The sequence below is a fragment of the Electrona antarctica genome (assembly GCF_951216825.1).
Source record: "Electrona antarctica genome assembly, chromosome: 14".
Classification (NCBI taxonomy): Eukaryota; Metazoa; Chordata; class Actinopteri; order Myctophiformes; family Myctophidae; genus Electrona; species Electrona antarctica.
Window position 1 is genome coordinate 4,794,064 of NC_136795.1, and position 20,675 is coordinate 4,814,738.

Genomic DNA, 20,675 nt, shown 5'->3' on the forward strand with positions numbered 1-20,675 from the left:
TGCGTGTGTGTGTGTGTGTGTGTGTGAAGGGGGAGGGGCCGCATAGCAACTTGTCGTTATAGTTCTGTTCAGAGAGGGAGAGAGAGAGAGAGAGACCACAGATGTGTGGGCATGGGGAAATTAAAAATAAGGCATTTTCCCAAATTCCAGTTTTCTGACTTTTTATTTCACAACATATTCCCCAATTTCCACTGAGATTATGGGGTGAATGAATGTGGCCAGACCCATCTTCTCTTTCTGTCATAGTGACATTGTCCTGCATCAGATCATGTCCAAATCAGGTTCTCCAATCCCCAGTAGCCTCTTCAGTTTTTTGAAGATTTTTTGAGTGGTGCAACCACTCCCTTACGGAGCTATGTGTGAGGCTGGCTGGGTCTGAGCACTGTGTGTGGATTGCTGGCTGGCTGGGTCTGAGCACTATGTGTGTGGCTTGCTGGCTGGCTGGCTGGGTCTGAGCACTATGTGTGTGGCTTGCTGGCTGGCTGGGTCTGAGCACGAAAACAGCGTGGTTGTTTTTCACCACCTGTGCGCAACCAAACACAAACACACATGCACATATTAACTGTATATATGATGATTCCGGGTGTGCGAGTACAGTACAGTACAGTACAGTACAGTACAGTACAGTACAGTACAGTACAGTACAGTACAGTACAGTACAGTACAGTACAGTAGTGGATCCCCCACATGGTAACTCTGTCATTTCTCTACCGTTTCGGACGCGGGACGGCTCGCAGGAACCGGCCCGGCACCCTGGGCTCTATCCTGTGGGTCTGAAACTCCCCCCCCCCCCCCCCCCCCCACACGGAGTTGCACCACTCTAGGGTGGGAGGCCAAATCGACATTAAAAAAGGCCAGTCGAACGCATTAAGACACTAAGGTCTCACTCTTGGCATTTTCTGAAACTTGGCAGCCCTGGTTTTATATTTTGATGCAAGTTAATAAATAGATTCACACACCTCTTATATTGCAACACTTCCAATTCCAGAACAAATATTATGAATAATAATAGCCTAACAATTAATAGTTAATGCAGTGCAGAGGCTAAACACTGTTAACACAATATCCTGTAAAAGTACAATTAATGTAAGTCGCTGTTCTGTTTTCTGTCATTTTATTAAAAACATAATAAGTTGGTACAAGAAATGTACAGCATGAAAATATACATTTAATGTCTTCATACAAATACTGTGGATTAAAAAAAAATATCATATCCGTTGGGAGGGAAGCATTCACACACAATATACACAGAGAGAGAGAGAGAGATAGAGAGAGAGAGAGAGATTGAGATTGAGATTGAGATTGAGATTGAGAGAGAGAGAGAGAGAGAGAGAGAGAGCAAGTAGGACGTGCGACATTGCTTTGGTCTACTCAGTGGCGATGCTTTAACATCTTGTTATACTTCACCATTTATAGATAACGAGGATTTACCACGGTTCATTCAACAGCCGTAGAGGAGGATTTACCACTGTTCATTTCAACAGCCGTAGAGGAGGATTTACCACTGTTCATTCAACAGCCGTAGGAGGGGTTTTAATGTATCTAGTGTGCATTTCTACAGGTGGCAGTGGATCTTTGTCGTTTATGATGCTCATGAATGTTTGATACACAGCCTGTTTCTAGAGAAAATGTTTCCAGTTCAGGTTTAAAAACAAAAAAGAACTTCAGCGGAATAAAAACATGGTAGGCTAGTACAGCAGCTGCAGGTAATCAAATGAATAATAGTCTGTTAGATTAAGGTGTGCCTCTAGTGCAGCGGTCCGGGGAACACATTGGTAGATCTGTTAGATTAAGGTGTGCCTCTAGTGCAGCGGTCCGGGGAACACATTGGTAGATCTGTTAGATTAAGGTGTGCCTCTAGTGCAGCGGTCCGGGGAACACATTGGTAGATCTCGGCTTACACAATGGAATACAAATAAGTGGTCTGGAACAGGTGGGTTACCACTCATCATTCATGGAGTCTCCAGAATGGGAATATTGAGCATCATCGTGTCCACATTCGAAGTCGTAACCATGATACCTCGGCAGCTTGAGAGACACACATCTGATACCGAAGCGAGCAGCCGTTGACTCTCCCGCCTTTTCCCACGTGTCCGTCTCTTCGCAGTAGCACTCGATCATTCTGGCATATCTAGACACGAACAGAGAGAGACCGACGGATGTGAAAGAAATGTCTCGTATGGACCAGAAGACACCATAGCGTAAGCTATGGTACTTTCAACTTCCTGAGCACTTGCCTGTCGACTGCTGCTGACATACAAATGACACTACTAGTCCATTTGTGGGTGACGGACCAATCTTTATGGGTCACGAGTCACGACTGGACAAAGATTCTTTTTTTGAACATGTAAAAATACTTGTATATATAAAAACATCTATGAAATTCCATGAATATAAAATAATTAAGAAATTCCATGAATATAAAATAATTAAGAAGTAGTGAAAATAGCCAATCTACAAGCACGCGTCGCAAGCTTGTAGGATCCCCTATTTTCAGAAGTTTGAGTCCTGGTGCAAACGTCTAATCTCTCTTTTAGGCTAAAACGATTGGGAACCACTGACTTAGGGCTCCATTTTCGTCACCGCTAAACCCCTTATCCCTAAAACTGCTTTGCCCTTTTTTTTCTTTTTACAATTTTGAAAAACATTGTTGAATAGTTCAACTAGCCAATCTACATTGACACGTTGTGAGCTGGTAGACTGGCCATTTTAACTATTCAAAAATGTTTTGCAAAATAGGAAAAAAAGGGGTTTAGCGGTGACGAAAATGGAGCCCTTAGTGTCCAGAAGACACTTTTTCCCCCTCCCAGACATTCATGGAGCCGCTGCAGTGTCTTACCGGAAGTGATCATCGTAATTGCCCTGTATTGCCGTCCCTCCCAGTACGTAGATCTTTCCTTTGTCCACGACGGCGCTGTGCTTGTAGCGTCCTCCAAAGGCAAAGGGGGCACACATGGTCCACCGGTCGGTCTGCGGGTTGTAGCACTCCACCGTTTCTGCTATCACCTTGCCGTACTCCTCGTGTCTACACAGACCACCTATCCACACACAGGGATTGACTGTTAGTGCCTTTCATTATGGGCCCAAACTACAGTCAAGTTTAAAGGACAAACTCCAGACTAAGGGACAGGTCGATATTTAGAAAGAAAAAAAAGTGTAAACCTGGAGGAAAATAGGGGAGGGTTATGCCTTTTTAATCTCAGTCCAAGGGAAGGTCAGCTAATTTTACTTTGAGTCCATGACGATACGCCCGTCATCGTACCAAAACCTAACGTTCTCACGGAAGACTGTTGACTGTTGACCCTTAAATAGGCTACCCGCTGATATATTATTATATATCACTTAAAGAGTTAAGTCTTAAAAAGACAGAAAGAGTGGCAGTTGCATCTGCCGAAACGTTGGTTTCTTAACTCTTTAGATGTTTCTGCCGTGAGCTGGCACCACTACTAAGACTGGTGTGAGCTGCACCACTACTAAGACTGGTGTGAGCTGGCACCACTACTAAGACTGGTGTGAGCTGGCACCACTACTAAGACCGGTGTGAGCTGGCACCACTACTAAGACCGGTGTGAGCTGGCACCACTACTAAGACCGGTGTGAGCTGGCACCACTACTAAGACTGGTGTGAGCTGGCACCACTACTAAGACCGGTGTGAGCTGGCACCACTACTAAGACTGGTGTGAGCTGGCACCACTACTAAGACCGGTGTGAGCTGGCACCACTACTAAGACCGGTGTGAGCTGGCACCACTACTAAGACCGGTGTGAGCTGGCACCACTACTAAGACCGGTGTGAGCTGGCACCACTACTAAGACCGGTGTGAGCTGGCACCACTACTAAGACCGGTGTGAGCTGGCACCACTACTAAGACCGGTGTGAGCTGGCACCACTACTAAGACCGGTGTGAGCTGGCACCACTACTAAGACCGGTGTGAGCTGGCACCACTACTAAGACCGGTGTGAGCTGGCACCACTACTAAGACTGGTGTGAGCTGCACCACTACTAAGACTGGTGTGAGCTGGCACCACTACTAAGACCGGTGTGAGCTGGCACCACTACTAAGACCGGTGTGAGCTGCACCACTACTAAGACTGGTGTGAGCTGGCACCACTACTAAGACTGGTGTGAGCTGGCACCACTACTAAGACCGGTGTGAGCTGGCACCACTACTAAGACTGGTGTGAGCTGGCACCACTACTAAGACTGGTGTGAGCTGCACCACTACTAAGACTGGTGTGAGCTGGCACCACTACTAAGACTGGTGTGAGCTGGCACCACTACTAAGACTGGTGTGAGCTGCACCACTACTAAGACTGGTGTGAGCTGGCACCACTACTAAGACCGGTGTGAGCTGGCACCACTACTAAGACCGGTGTGAGCTGCACCACTACTAAGACTGGTGTGAGCTGCACCACTACTAAGACTGGTGTGAGCTGCACCACTACTAAGACTGGTGTGAGCTGCACCACTACTAAGACTGGTGTGAGCTGCACCACTACTAAGACTGGTGTGAGCTGGCACCACTACTAAGACTGGTGTGAGCTGCACCACTACTAAGACTGGTGTGAGCTGCACCACTACTAAGACTGGTGTGAGCTGCACCACTACTAAGACTGGTGTGAGCTGCACCACTACTAAGACTGGTGTGAGCTGGCACCACTACTAAGACTGGTGTGAGCTGGCACCACTACTAAGACTGGTGTGAGCTGCACCACTACTAAGACTGGTGTGAGCTGCACCACTACTAAGACTGGTGTGAGCTGGCACCACTACTAAGACTGGTGTGCGTTTAGCATCCTCCTGCACAATATTATTATATCACAACATAATGTTATATCGTTGACCTAAATGGCGTTATATCGACAATGATAGTATGATTTAAAAAAAATACTAGGCTTATGTCTTTTTCAGAAATGACTTTGAACATGTGGAAAAGTTTAGTGACTAAAGCACAACCAAAGGCTCCGTGATTAACCACGGTCGGGGCGATCGACCGTAGTGGGCATAAACATGTGACTACTTAAAGGTAAGGAAATAAGGTAAGATACCTGTAACGTAGATCTTTCCATTCAGAACACAAGCGGCTGAGTCTGTACGTGGAATCTGTATAGGAGCGAGTTGTGTCCACACGGAGGTTTTAGGGTTGTACTTGGCCACCTGGCCACCTGGCTTGTCAGGATAAACACCACCTAGTCCAGGATACACACACACACACACACACACACACACACACACACACGTCAAAACGTTATTCACCGTCAACAGGTGAAGCATGAATACGTAATAAAATAATACCAAAGTATATTTGTACGTTTTCAGTAGGGCTGTCCCCGACTAAGGATTTGTATAGTCGAAATTAATATGAATAAATTTGCTGTTAGTCGACTGATAGTCGACTGAACGAATACGAGACATCTCACCCCGGTGAGTTGTCTTCACTTTTTGACATGTCGGGGTGAGTTGTCCGGACAGCTCACATCTCACCCCGGTGAGATGTCTTTACTTTCCGGGGTGAGCTGTCTTCACTTTCTGACATTGCGGGGTGAGTTGTCTGTACTTTCCGTGGCACCCATTACAGTAGGCATAATTCAATTTCGGATCTAACTATCGGTTCCTACAGACGTGCGCAGTCACGGCTAATTATTTATTTATTTAACAGTAAAATCCGGTGAAACACTTGTAAGGAGTAGAGCGTCTCTCTCTCTCTCTCTATGCAGCATTGAGGGGGGGGGGGGGGGGTCGTTTGTGGATAATGTTTGCGCTTCAAAGGCAGAGTCTGACGGCTGTACAAAGTTGCTAATTAGGTCACATTCTCACCTAATACTTCGGTAGACTCAAATGCGTATGGGCGGAGAATTTGGATTCTTGCATATTTAATTTGATGCGGTTTGCCTTCACACTGGCTGTGTCAGGCGCAGCAAGGAAACGTAGCAGGGAATTTTATCAATGTGTTCAGAAGCCGATGTTAAAAAATAGACTTTTCACGTAAAGTGAGAGTAACGGATGCAGTGTGTCGTCGGAGACTTACTGTGTGTGTGTGTGTGTGTGTGTGTGTGTGTGTGTGTGTGTGTGTGTGTGTGTGTGTGTGTGTGTGTGTGTGTGTGTGTGTGTGTGTGTGTGTGTGCGCGCGCCACTGTTCTTTTTTTTGGGCACATGAACGAGGCACAGCGGAGACGGGAGCGCAAAATGATCCGAAGTTTACAATAGTATAGATAGCCTACTCCCAGAGTCCCATTGATGATCCGATCACAATTATTATGCATATTCCATGTTAGCTATACAGTTTATAGATCATGCTGAGCTAAACATGTGTTTTAATTTTGAAGTATTTATATTTAAACAAGATGAAGAAAGTATCCACTCGGATCCCACAGTGACAGACAGACACGCACGACAGACAGACAGAATATTCTGTACACTGCAGTGTTTTTTATGCGTTTCCTTAAGCAATAGATTAATGTGCTCGTCCTCATATTTCGATGAGGGCTTAATTCGGTCTCCTTATTTGACCACGTCACATGATAACGGGACATCTTTGCACTGCGTAAAATGAATATCCCTTCTCCGTCTCCAACTGTGTTTAGCTCCTTATCCGCCACATGATAGTTTGCTTCATTTCCTTTATTTGCTACGGATTGCATTCCCACCTGCACCGAATCGAAATCAAGTGCGCTTGGAAGCGAAGTGAAACCCCCGTTTTTGGGAGTAGAATGCGGTTCTTTGCTGCGCATTAGGATTCGAATGAGCCTTCACACCTGCCAAACGAAGCGAACTTTCGGACAATGCGCAGCTACTGCTAGTTACATTAGCATGTGAGAAAAGTGACAGCCATCTGGAGTAACCAAATTGAGAGGGGTTCAGTTCACATTTCTTCAGAAGTTTGCGCGCACACACACACACACACACACACACACACACACACACACACACACACACACACACACACACACACACACACACACACACACACACACACACACACACACACACACACACACACACACACACACACACACGCCTTGAATTCATGGTGATCTTTTGTTTAAAGACATTTTCAACAATTTAAGATCTCCATTTTGGCAGGAATATGCTTGGAAGATGGAAACAATGTTGCACATTCATCTAATCATATGGGTAGGCTACTGGGTAGCCTACATACAAACAATAATGTTTGTATTTGTAAGGTTTATTATGCATTTGACCTTGACATACTTAAAGGCGAATTCGACATTTTACTGTGTCATAAATATATTTACATCTGTAGCCTGTAGTTTCTATATTTAAATAAACTACATTACATTTGACTCTTGTGTTATATTCTTGTGAAATATTCAGTAAAGTATAGCTCAATCAAAGGCTACATATTCAGTCAGACTTTTGGTGAGTTGTCCTGACAACTCACCCCTAAACGTGAAGACATCTCACCCCGAAAGTGAAGACATCTCACCCCTAAAAAAGCAGGGGTGAGATGTCTTCACGTTTAGGGGTGAGTTGTCTGGACAACTCACCAAAAGTGGCTTTAGGGGTGAGTTGTCTTGCACCCCCCCAAAAAAAAAACAACACATTTGCATTAAGGTTGGGCGATATGCCAATTGTTTTCAATCGCCCATCGTCTGTTTTTGCAGCGCCGTTCGCTACGCGTTGAGAGCTTGTAGATCCGTCTATTTTTGCAGCGCAGCTGCGCAGCCAGGGTAACAAAATAAAAAATAAGTTACAGGTGGAGATGAAGTGAAGTTGGAACGGACAAGCAGCTGCAAGCCACGCTAACATCACAACCACTGGCTGGTGACAGTGTTGTTAGCCGCAGCAACATGTAGCCTGCCCTGGTAACTTCTCCTCCTCCCCGGAGAACTCTTGCCTCCCCGCACCGTCGGGGAGGCTGATCCACAAGCTCTCAAGGCATCGCGTCCTGCCTGTTTTTGCAGCGCCGTTCGCTACGCGTTGAGAGCTTGTAGATCTGTCTATTTTTGCAGCGCTGGTGTCGGGGTTCGTTCACGTTGTCAATAAAAAAATAACCTAGATTACAGGCGGAGATGAAGTTCAATCAGTGGGTTGAATCAGTAGCTACGCGCTAAGCTAACGATCCCCGACCCTACACTAACACTAGCAGCCTGTTTTTTATTTTCCCCCCGACTTCACGGGTGGCGCATTGGGATTGTGATGAGACACGAGACAGCAGTGTGCATTCTGTTGTGACTGTATATTATTAAACTGCATGGGTCTGGACTCCGGAGCATAAACAACATGTAGGCTACAGTACAGTAGCCTCCCTCGGCTCGGTCCCTCCCAGCCTTTACTCTGGCTGCCAGAGTGTTCCCCGATGCTGCGGTGCGGGGACTGGGAGCATACATTATAACGGAGGAGGGGTTTTCCACCCGGCCCAAAAGAAAAAAATCGTCCCGACTGTTTTTTTTTTTTTTTTTTGGTGAACATCGACTGAGAGGTTGTCAGTCGACTGAGACCCGTTCCGATCGATTAGTCGACTATTCGACTAATGGAGGTCAGCCCTAGTTTTCAGTGAACCATTATGCTTGACATACACTAACGCTATGTCAAAGTGTCCTTGGGCAAGACACTGAACCCTACATTGCCTTCAATGGGTCGGTCGGTGTGAGCTCGCCACCATTGGTGTGTGAATGTGGGAAGTGAGGACGCTGGCTTCGACTGTTCGCCGCTTCACCTCCCAATGTATGAATGAATGAACCATTGTAAAGCGCTTTGAGTAGGCACGTAGTTCATAGAAAAGCACTATAAAAATGCAATTCATTATTATTATTACTACATGAAAAACACAACCTCATGAAACCCAGCAGGCTGAACCTGCAGGTCCATGAATCTGTTCCGTACCAATAAAATAGAGATGTCCGTCCAGTGCGACCACGTCACAGCTGCTAACGTCGTAATGCGCTCCCGCTCCGGTATCCTTCGTCGCCCCCCAGGTCTCAGTGGCGCTCGGGTCACAGCTGTCAACACCGTAATGCGCTCCCACTGTGTCCTTCCCCATCACCTCCCAGGTGTCCGTGCTAGGGTCGTACCGTTCTATTGGGCAGTCACCCCCCATCCCCGACCCCCCCACTGCAAACATATATCCATCCAGCATCACCAGGCCTGTGGAAAAAAAGATACAACATAATCGTTAGAAGACCACATGTTCGTGTTGGACATGCATGGTCGTCGAGGCTAGGGTCCATTTATTTCAATGGATAATCCTGCCAGGGGCGTAAATTACGTCCAGTCAGTGTTTCCACTAGAGGGAGGTAATCTATGATCAACCCAGAAACACATGTGACAGCCATGTGCTCGTAAAACTCCTTCTTATTTCCTGGTGGGGACAATGTTCTCTGCCTTGTTTGTGTGTCCTTTCCCCCTGAGAGACCATTCAATCTTGAATGGGCTCCAACTATGGATTACATAGGACGGATTTTCAAACCGTTAAATATTCTTGGCAGGGAAAGGGGGCTAAATTAGAATAGTTTGACAGCTTACTGAAGTGAGCACGTTCCTCCTTCATGGAAGCCATCTTCATCCATTTTTCCTTCTGAGCATCGAAGCGCCACATGTCACTACAGTCACCACCACCCGTCCTGTCCCATCCTCCAGCCAGATACAGAGTAGAGCCTATATGGTGGGAGAGGAGCAGAATTAAAACTATGACGTAAGCTTTCATTGTTAAAAAGAAATGCATCGTTTAATAATATGCATACACAACTTGAAATGTCTTCATATATCGCTGAAGAAATTCACAGAATTTCAACAAAATAGTTCCAGTGTGTGGTGATATAATAGAAGCTGCTGGGCGCTTATATTAAGCCATTTTAGCCGACGAGATCGAAAATCTTAAAACGTTAATAACTCTTGATCTAAATCATTCCGTCCAATTCTAAGAAAAGAAAAAATGATGTGTTACGGCCCACCGCGGTCCCGTAGCTAGTCGCGTTAGAATTAATCATACCTCCCGTTGTTGTCGATCTTCTCGAGTGTGTTTTGGTATATTTGGCTGCTATAAATCGCTTGGCGCTATGATTTAATGTAATTGATTTAATGTAATTGCGGATTAAATAATCCCGGGCGTTCGAGGTGTTAAATACCTGTGGATTGACCCAGTTTTCTATTTATAGCAGCATCACTTTATTTTGAATACTGTACATACTGTACAGAACCCCAAAAAGGGTTCCCACCCAGAATGGGTTAAGTTGTGTACTATTTGTATTTTACATCCATTTAATTACTTTTTCTTTTATGTCTATTTGTTTGTACTGTGTGTATGGACCCGAGTCCGCTAATTTTAATTGAATTTCTCACCTGAGGCGACCATGGCAGGACTGTCCAGTTTCATGGGCAAGTCTTCAACTGTCCTCCACTCTTCTGTCAGGGGATCAAAGCTGTCAAATGCGTTGACGCCTTTCCTTTTGCGCGTTTCTCCCACCACCACGATCACTGCATCCAGGGGGGGAGCAGGAGCAGGTCAGACAGAGTACATTCAAGAGTTTCAGAAAAAAAGAAACTAAGAAGCGCTACGTGGGTCCTTTATATGTAGAGAGAACTGTTGACAGGTGCTCTTTGGAGAGGGTTTCATAGAGCAAAGCACAAGAGTTCTTAAAAAGTTCTATACCTTGAGTCAATGTCACTGTGGAAGGAGATATAAGGTGGCGAACTTAAAAGAGGGTCCAAGGCAGCTCTGTCCAGTAGAAGTAGAAAAATCCTTTATTTCATTGATTAGTTAAATATTAAAAACAAGGGTTTAAAAACACGACCAACGCGTTTCGGCCTTCATCAGGGTCAACATTCAAGAGTTTATTTCATGAAAAGAGACCATATCTCACAGACAGGCATGCTGGCCTTTGGATAGATGTCGACTTTCAGCTCGTCACCTTTTAAAACACCAAGATATTTATTTTTTCCAAAAATAGCACGGCCGCATGCATGCATGTGTTCAACAGGGTACCTACCGGTGGTGCTGCGTGGGCGTGCTGTGTTAGAGTATGGCTGCTCCCCCTTGGCTTCAGAGATGAACCTCTGACAGCCCTGCTGTTCTTTCACCACATCCAGACTCTCAACCACAGTGTGGAGGTAGGAGGGACTGATGAGAGGCAGACGGATGTGCTCCAACACCTTCAAGAACACAGAACAATATTATATACAGCATAATGTGTTTCACCCAATATCCAGTTGGACTAGTAAATAATAAAAAACATGCAGAATACCAGCAAGTTACTTATAACACATTATAGACGTCAAGCAAGCAGTGGGCTCTGTTCTAGAAACTACCTTACATTTAGAAGACCCCTGACGTATCGACAGACAGAGACCTCTGATTGTCTTACAAGGTGAGAGAATAAGAAATGACTGACCTGTCCAAAGCTCTGCTTGCGGGTAGGACTCTTGTCTAACCACAGCATGGCAGCATCAAACACCATGTCCTCCTCTGGAACATTCAGATGGTCACTGGAGAGAACCTCTGTCAGCCTTTCCACGGAGAGAGAGAGAAACTCCTCCTATTGGTAGAAGAGACTACGGTAGATTAGCTGATAGATGAAGACCCTGTTCTCATACTTGGGGCGGCGGTGGCTCAGGGGGTAGAGTGGCCACTAGGGGGCGGCGGTGGCTCAGGGGTAGAGTGGCCACTAGGGGGCGGCGGTGGCTCAGGGGTAGAGTGGTCACTAGGGGGCGGCGGTGGCTCAGGGGTAGGGTGGTCACTAGGGGGCGGCGGTGGCTCAGGGGGTAGAGTGGCTGGATGGTAACCGTAAGGTTGCCAGTTCAAACCCCCGGGCTCCTCCCAGAGTTAGTGTCGATGTGTCCTTGAGCAAGACTTTGAACCCCTGATTGCTCCTGATGTGCTGGTCGGTGCCTTGCATGGTTTCCGCCGCCATCGGTGTATGAATGTGTGTGTGAATGGGGGGATGTAATGCACAATCTCTGTAAAGCGATTTGGATAAAGGCGCTATATAATTGCACCATTTACCATTTTATACTTGAAGTCACATTGTCTCGTATGGAAGGTGTTCACTGGTGATAGATGATTTGTTTAGTGAAATGGACATGTGACTGTCGCTGAAATACATCTAATGTCTGTGACCTACTCAGGTTATAGCGGAAACCAAAAAAAACGTAGTAAGCCTCAAATAACTGACCTGCTGGTATACGACACTGAAGTGTTCCTCCATGTAATGCATGCTTTTTGTCTGCAACCCTTTACAGGAATGGGCCTCGGCGAAGCAGTACAGCTCCACACAGTTATTAATGTCCACAACATGTTGCACCATGTAGTCACAGCACTCCTTTCGAACAACCGCAACGTCAAACATCACTGAGGCTGCTAGCAGGGCCTGGAACAAATTAACAACATGTCTTTGTTAAGCACCGATATGGTAGCCTGGGTTCCAACCTGATTCGCTGCGTTCCGCAGATCTGAAAATGTCACTGCGCTACTCAGTCTGGACAGTCTCCTATTCTCCACACAGGTAGGCGGAACTGTTGGGACATATGAGGGTTGAAATGGAACCGTGGCTTCTGATTGGTCTGTGGTGCGGGTTGAGGAGAAACACCAGTTTGACATTCTATCAATGTGCACTGCGCAGCTACTGCTGTTGTCCTGCAACGTCCCCTTATCGTTCACTAAACTCACCCCACACAGCTACTGCTGTTGTCCTGCAACGTCCCCTTATCGTTCACTAAACTCACCCCACACAGCTACTGCTGTTGTCCTGCGACGTCCCCTTATCATTCACTAAACTCACCCCACACAGCTACTGCTGTTGTCCTGCGACGTCCCCTTATCATTCACTAAACTCACCCCACACAGCTACTGCTGTTGTCCGGCGACGTCCCTTTATCATTCACTAAACTCACCCCACACAGCTACTGCTGTTGTCCTGCGACGTCCCCTTATCATTCACTAAACTCACCCCACACAGCTGCTGCTGTTGTCCTGCGACATCCCCTTATCATTCACTAAACTCACCCCACACAGCTACTGCTGTTGTCCTGCAACGTCCCCTTTATCATTCACTAAACTCACCCCACACAGCTACTGCTGTTGTCCTGCAACGTCCCCTTTATTTTTTTTGTGTTAAGAACCGATAACAATAATGTTGAAAATTAGGTTTATTATGCATTGTACATTACCTGCATATGTGCCTTTGTGGTGCACACCACACCAGTGTAGGCGTAGTTCACCAATACTCCAATGGTGTGAGGTTCTACTCCACTGATGGTCACTCTGTCCTGTGTGGACTCCCTCATACCAGACGTAAACATGGCCTGTGCACGTTGAAAAGAATAAAATAAATAGTCACACTTTGATATCCGCTACATTAATTAAGGTTTCGATGATTGACATGAAAGACGGCCTGCCTGGTACATTTTGACGTGTATTCAGCAATGGGATTATATTTTTGGGGGTTGGTAGGTCTTGTTGAGCTGGTCGTGTTAAAAGTAGTTCAAGTCAAAAATGTCTGGGCATCCCTTATGTCGCGATTACACATTTAAGTTTACAATTAATTGTTACGATTATTTGTATTGCATTGAACATTGGAACGTTACAATTTGTATTTCTGTTTGCCTTTTTTGCTATTATAAAAAAAATGTAATTTTTCAACATGGAAACGATTGACGATCATACAAAAAAAACATCATTGTGATTATCTCCAATAACTGATTAGGTGATTAATATGTAATCACTGTGACATGCCTACCCTGATGTACATTGTGTAAACAATTCATTGACATAATCAGTTCAGATCAGTTCATATAAAAGGCAAGTTAAGAACACTACAGCAGGTCAATAAACGTAAATATATTTACCTCAAAGTAAGGACTGAAGGAGGCCAGGACAGCGCGATGGCAGGGGACCTCCTGTCCCTCACAGCACAGAATCACATCACACAAGAACCTGTTGAGACGCAGCCTGTTGAGACCATCTAACAGCTTGTTGGGATGGTGGGGGTCCCAATAATTCCCAATCTCCGATGGAGGACGCATGAACATGGTACCTAGAGCCGGATGCTCGGGGTCCACATACACGAGACCGGTGGCCTCTCGGCTCTCCTGAAGTGCAAAAAGAAAGCAAGAAAATAAATGTATCTGTAGAGCACCTTTCGCAGACAATCACAAAGTGCCTTAACAACAATAAAAGTAACAAAAATAAGGCAACATTTTTATACAAAATAAAACAATCAACATTTAACCAAGCCGGTGAAATTGAACAAAGGAAAACAGGATTGTGTTACAACACAGCATATTGTAGTCAACTAGGGCTATAAAAGGCAAGTCTGAAAAGGCGAGTTTTTAGCATAGAGTATATAAAGGATAGAGACCGAACTGGAGCGGAGCGTTGGAGCGTTAGGGCCCCCGGAAGACTTCCGGAAGTATAATTATAACTCAATGGCTCGAGCGAGTGGAAGTTTAGCCTAGCCTAGCCTAGCCTAGCCCCGGACCTCAATTTTGAGGTACTTTTCACGTGACGTCATGAACGTCCGTCCACTTCCATTAAGTGCTGCAATACCACATTTCGCCAGTAGGTAGTGGCATCTTCAACGTTGGATAGCCTTACTGGGGGCTTGGTTTTTAGGAGTCCTTTAATAAAAGTGTCCACAGAGACCTCAGTTCTTAGGTGGAAGGGGAGCTCATTCCATAGCCTAACCACAACATCCAGAGGGAGATGCATAATTAGGGGTGCTCCGATCAGGTTTTTGGGGGACCGATCCCGATCACCGATTTTCTTTTCTCACAATCGGCCAATACAGATAACCGATTTTGAGCATAAGGGGCAAATTTGAATATTTCCAAGTATGAATTAGGATGTTCTGTGCTTAACCCATTCTGAGCGGGAACCCCTTTTGGTGTTTTAACTAAGCATTATGTTATACTTTAGCTATTGAAAAATAGCAGATCTACAAGCTCATAGCGCGCCACTCGGTGCATTGCGTCATTTATCAAGTGTCATTTATTATATCTCTGCTGTCAGGAGGAAACCTCATAACTCCAAAATGTTCGTTTTTCAGGAAATTAATAAAACCATTTAAACCATTTTTTAAACGATGCAATACTGCCCCATCAAAGTTGGTGTTGTGTCTTTAGATATTGTCAATTACTTGCCTGAGAAGGAGAGCGGTGGTGGAGTTAGTTGTTTTAGCAGACAGTTTGAGGGTCCAATGGAGTTAAGAGGTGTTGTTTTTTACTACTTTCCATTGGTTCAATATTTTCGAAACAACACACAGACATGAAGGGTGTTCAATAGCACTGATTTATGGAATAAAATCAAAAACCTCAAAAATGGAGTTATGAGGGGTGCGGTACTTAGTTTAGACAGTTTTTGGTTTAGACTAGTCATTAGTCCTACAACTACAACCTATCTTAAACCCTCACCCTCAACCTAACCTCCCACGGGGCAGCACACCTAAACCTATCCTCTGAACAGCAATGCCATCCATCTTCGCCTCCCAAAAAGCACCAATACGCCCCAAACCCTCTCAATATGAAAAGCAACAAATCCCTACCCAACGTTTGATGTCCTTCATGTAGTCACAGCAGGCCTTTCGAACAGCCGCGATTTCCAACAAGTCTGACGCCGCCAGCAGGGCCTATAGAACAAATGAAGAAAACAATGAATGTAAGCACTGATGCTATGTAGGACAAACATGGAGACAATGACTGAGGTTTATGATGACGGTAACTAGGCATGTAATGATATATCGTATATCGATATATATTGATATTAATCCCGACGATATATATGATCGATTTAATAAATATAAAAATAGATTAAAAAATAATAATTATTAGGGGGGCTGCTTTTGGAGAGAAATGAGACTCCATGCAGTCACTATGGGTGCGTTCGGAAATGCGCCCTGAACGCACTGGTGTGCTCTCGTCGTTCGTTTATTCAGTGCACTCGGTGCGTTGTCGTTCGAAAATCCAGTGCGCTGCGCACCGGGTGTGCCGAGTGCCCGCACTGAGCGACCCTACCCTGAAGCTGGGGTTGTCCGGTGTGATTGCGTCACAGCTGTGGTCGTTCGTAAATAAGGCACACTGTGACGTCACCGCCCACCACACTCAACAAACTGACCACATTCCCGGTGCGCATTTCCGAACGCACCCATTCAGTTGTAGAAGCTTGCAGAGGGGAGCTGTGTGTCTGACTGTGCCCAGGTGATGGTCATTGATGCTCTTTAATACATCAAGGAAGGCAATTATGTTTCTGCACTGTCAAATAGGTCTACATCTATTCTCAGCATGGCTGAGGGAAGTAGGGGTGCTGGGGGGGCTGTAGCACCCCCTCCCCCCAGGCACAGCCCCCCCTCGAACAGGAGAGAAAGGGAAAAAAAAGAGATTTAAATATGCTGTATCACAGTATTGGCACCTTATCCTGGTTAATTGCCTGTGTCAGTTCGTTCATATATAACTTGCGTGTGGAGAGGGAAAGTAAAGGCCACGTTTGCGCGTGAAAATGCGCGTGCATGATGCGCGTGCACGCGCATTTTTGCGGCGCGCGCTATGCGCGCGCACCCCCAGGTACACGTTCAGCCCCTGCTAGTGTAAAGTACTTCCCGCGGGCCTGTCTCAGATGTCATCAAAGAAAGCTTTTTCTTTTACATGTTAACTCGAGCTACTGTAGGTTCTAAACAAGAAAGCATGTTTACAGTTGTTGCACAGAAATTAAGTAATTTTACATGAAAAGTAATAATGCTACTTTAGCAATGTAGTTAAATACAAACTGGGGAGGGGGGGGGGGTCAATAATAAAAAGGATTTTTCGGTCATTTGTCTGGAATTTTTTGTGTTTAAAATATCGTGAAAAATCATATCGTGAACCTCATATCGTGATACGTATCGTATCGTGAGTTGAGTGTATCGTATGCTTAATGGCAACACATTACCTGTGCATTATCAGCGCAGAAGGACACCTCATATGTGTAGGCGTAGTTCACCAGCAATGCAATCATCTGGGGTTCCTCTCTGATGGTCACTCTGTCCTGTGTGGACTCCTCCGTGCCAGATGTAAACATGGCCTGTTGGAAAGCAGAACGTTTGGCTTCAAATGTCCACAGTTTAGGTCTTACTTAATGTATGCCCCAGACCAGACGGCCCGATTACTTGAATTGAACTTGGATTAATTTACCTCAAAGTAAGGGCTGAAGGAGGCCAGAACAGCACGGTGGCAGGGTAACTCCTGTCCCTCACAGCACAGAATCACATCACACAAAGTACGCTCGAGACGCAGCCTGTTGAGAGCATCAAAGATCTTGTCCCGTTCGCCGCCCCAAGGAGTCATACGCACACTGCGGTCCTCCTCCTGGAGTGCAACGTCAGCACCACCCAGAGGGCAGGGGGGTGAACTGCAGGCATCCTGTGCTGCTGGACCAGCCTGTATGACAGTGAGAGTCGACTCATGACGAGACCAGCATCAGAAAATATTCTTCTTAATTAAGTTAATGTGTGATTAACAGTTATACAATTATAGTTTACTCAATTATAAATAGTAGCAGGAAACATTTTGTAAATCTTCTCAAGGAATGTCTTGAATTAAAAAAGTGTATGAGGACGTTCAGGTAAACCTGTTGTCATGCAAATGATCTGGGGGTACTTGGCACGTCGCGAATGAAGGGGGAGGGGCGTGGCGTTCCGCTCACCGCCAGTAAACCTGTTTACTGGATTTTGGTGCTTGGTGCCTCTTGCTGCATATTCTAGGGCAGGGGTTCTCAACCTATGGGGGGGGGGGACCCCATGTGGGGGACCCCCCCACATGGTTTTGGGGGGTCCCCAGAAGTGATAATTGAAGTGATAATTTAAGGCTAATTTAAGGCTTTTAAAAGTCCAGTTTTGGGTGAAGAGGTGACCACCGAAAACACCGCTCACACAAAACACACCTCTCTGTTTTTACTAACCACCGTTTTGGTGGTCACCTATTCACCGAAAACTGGACTATGAATAGGACTTAAGACCATTATGCATGTTGCGGTCTTGCATAGTAACGCCATTGATTTAGCACAGCTGTGAGACAGACAGACTTGGGGGTAGGGGAGTGTGAACGACTTCTCTACATCATTGTTAAAGGAGGCTAGTGAAGTCTGTCTTGTCTGGACATGTCCTTATTAGTTTACAAAGGAGTGATCAATGCTACATAGCTGTGGGTTTGAGAGGCAGGGGGTGCTATTGTGCTATGGGAAACGGGAATGAAGCAAAATAAAATCTCAACACTGAAGATCTGAAAATGTAACATGTTTTAGGTATGTGGACATTCTAAACCTACTGTTGATGCCCTTCTAACAGCCGACCGGCTGCCGAAATCACAGATTTGAGGCGTTATAAGCTCGTTATAAGCTCTGATACCAATCATGTTCCTGGAAGATGCTTCTAAACTTGTATTCTATTACTAGTTTGATCACTTAGTTCAAATACGTTTTCATAAAATAAATAATGACCGAAAATAGCCAATCTAAAATGGTAAATGGTGCATTTATATAGCACACACTCACATGGTCAGTGTCCACTCTCACATGGTCAGTGTCCAGTCTCACATGGTCAGTGTCCAGTCTCATCCTCTTGGCAACATTTGGTGATTCTCTCTGGCAGGCAGCATCCAGGTCCAGGATGTTGTCAGCCATGGCTGAGGTGCAGCGTGGTGGAGAGAGGATATACGTATATGTTCTCATGTCGAGAAAGCCTTTTGAATTTAATTGAGAGAACACACAACATTACTATTTACATGTGGTTTAACCATTTAACTCATGGCTGAGGTGAGGTGGAGAGAGAACACACTACATTACTGTTACATGTGGTTTAACTCATGGCTGAGGTGAGGTGGAGAGAGAACACACTACATTACTGTTACATGTGGTTTAACTCATGGCTGAGGTGAGGTGGAGAGAGAACACACTACATTACTGTTACATGTGGTTTAACTCATGGCTGAGGTGAGGTGGAGAGAGAACACACTACATTACTGTTACATGTGGTTTAACTCATGGCTGAGGTGAGGTGGAGAGAGAACACACTACATTACTGTTACATGTGGTTTAACTCATGGCTGAGGTGAGGTGGAGAGAGAACACACTACATTACTGTTACATGTGGTTTAACTCATGGCTGAGGTGAGGTGGAGAGACAACACACTACATTACTATTTACATGTGGTTTAACTCAGGGGTTCTCAACAGTTTGGGCTGGGGGGACCTCCGGAAATTGAAATGCTTTGGCCATGTCTCGCGATAATGAATGAGAGGGAAATGGATTCAAGGCTCGAATCCTTGAAATTAGTTCAAACAAGACGTTCAGTCTTAGGTTTAATTTAGGTTTGTCTCTGTTCCACCAGTTCCTGGTTATTTTTTACACTCACTGCTTATTCATTTACTAAGTTTACTCAAGTATTGTACTTACTGTACCCGATTGAGATATTATTATTTTTTACTTTACGGGAGTATTTCCTGTCCAGTTTCAGTACTTGTATTACTTCTACTCCACTAGGAGGCAGATACTTTTACTCCGCTACAATTAATTGAAGATTATAGTCATTATAACAAAAACGTACATTAACCACTTCAGCCCTAGCTCTGGTCCAAAGCTCTAATGCGTTGCAGTGCTATGGACCAGAGCTACTTCAGCCCTATTATATATTACATATATAATATTATATATACAATGAGACACATTGGGAGCTTGTAGATTTGTAGCCATGGTTCACATGACGCTCGTACTTCAGTCATGTTTCAGGGCAAGTAGATTTTTAATGATTTGCTATTTTCAAAAGATTCTCTTTTTAATACATTGATTGTATTATAGGCTACATTTGAAAACGTGCGTGTTTGTGAGTACTTCAAGGCAGCGGTGGCCGAACGGATAGCGGCGCGGTCTAGATACCGGAAGGTTCCCAGTTCGAACCAGCCGTCCGACACGTTAAAATTACCACCGCTGAAATGCCCTTGAACAAGGCATCAACCACTACGATGAAATGTGTTCTATGAGCAGGGCCTGGCTGGAAACAAGTTCTTGAGCTTAGCCCAGATACCCTGGGTAAATATAGATTTCATTTCATTTCATTTCAGATACTTTTACTAACAACACACATGATAGAAACGGGAACAAACGTAAACTAAAATTAAAACACGTAAAACAATCCTCGTTCTGCTTACAAATCTACAGGATGAATGAGTTCCAAGTCCAACCGAGTGTCCTCAACACACACACAGCAAGGGGATGAAATAAACAATGTAATATACTCACTTTTAGAAGGTTTTAGAGTCAAGCACTGTTCTTTTGGCAAATCTAAGTGAGCAAATATAAGACTTCCGGGGGACGATCTCTTCAAAATAAGAGTACCCTCTAGAGTATTGAAAAAAAGATTAATTTGCACATTAAAACTATAAATTAAGCATTTAAACGATGCTATAGGACACACATTATGTTTCTGTGTAAAAATAAGTAATAAGTAATGTTTCTGTGTAAAGATAAGTAATTAAAAAGTTATCTAAATGGATAAATGCTATTCACTGGAGAGCATGGACTTTATAAAGTGGACGCTGGACAAAAATCCCTGCTATGTTTCGACTAGTGTGACATATTCACGCGTCCGGGGAGACCTCCTCTACAACACCACACTGTCCGCTAAGCAGCAGAGGTGTAAAACAAAAATTGGCACCAGGTCAGATGTAAAAAATCTTAAAAAAACTTCCCATTT

The 20,675-nt window shown here is 44.9% G+C and overlaps 1 protein-coding gene across 1 annotated transcript; it reads right to left on the reverse strand.

The window, feature by feature from the left end:
- Positions 1-1,097: 1,097 nt before the first annotated feature.
- Positions 1,098-20,172, reverse strand: LOC306936287 (kelch-like protein 24). Its single transcript, XM_079519776.1, has 16 exons — positions 20,131-20,172; positions 18,478-18,665; positions 17,121-17,366; positions 16,879-17,010; positions 15,500-15,583; positions 13,806-14,048; positions 13,128-13,262; positions 12,134-12,328; positions 11,354-11,497; positions 10,952-11,114; positions 10,305-10,439; positions 9,489-9,620; positions 8,850-9,110; positions 5,051-5,191; positions 2,840-3,038; positions 1,098-2,131 (listed from the first exon to the last, which is right to left on the reverse strand). The coding sequence occupies exons 2-16, from the start codon at positions 18,652-18,654 to the stop codon at positions 1,939-1,941; spliced, it is 2,580 nt and encodes an 859-aa protein (XP_079375902.1). The 5' UTR covers positions 18,655-18,665; positions 20,131-20,172; the 3' UTR covers positions 1,098-1,938.
- Positions 20,173-20,675: the final 503 nt, after the last annotated feature.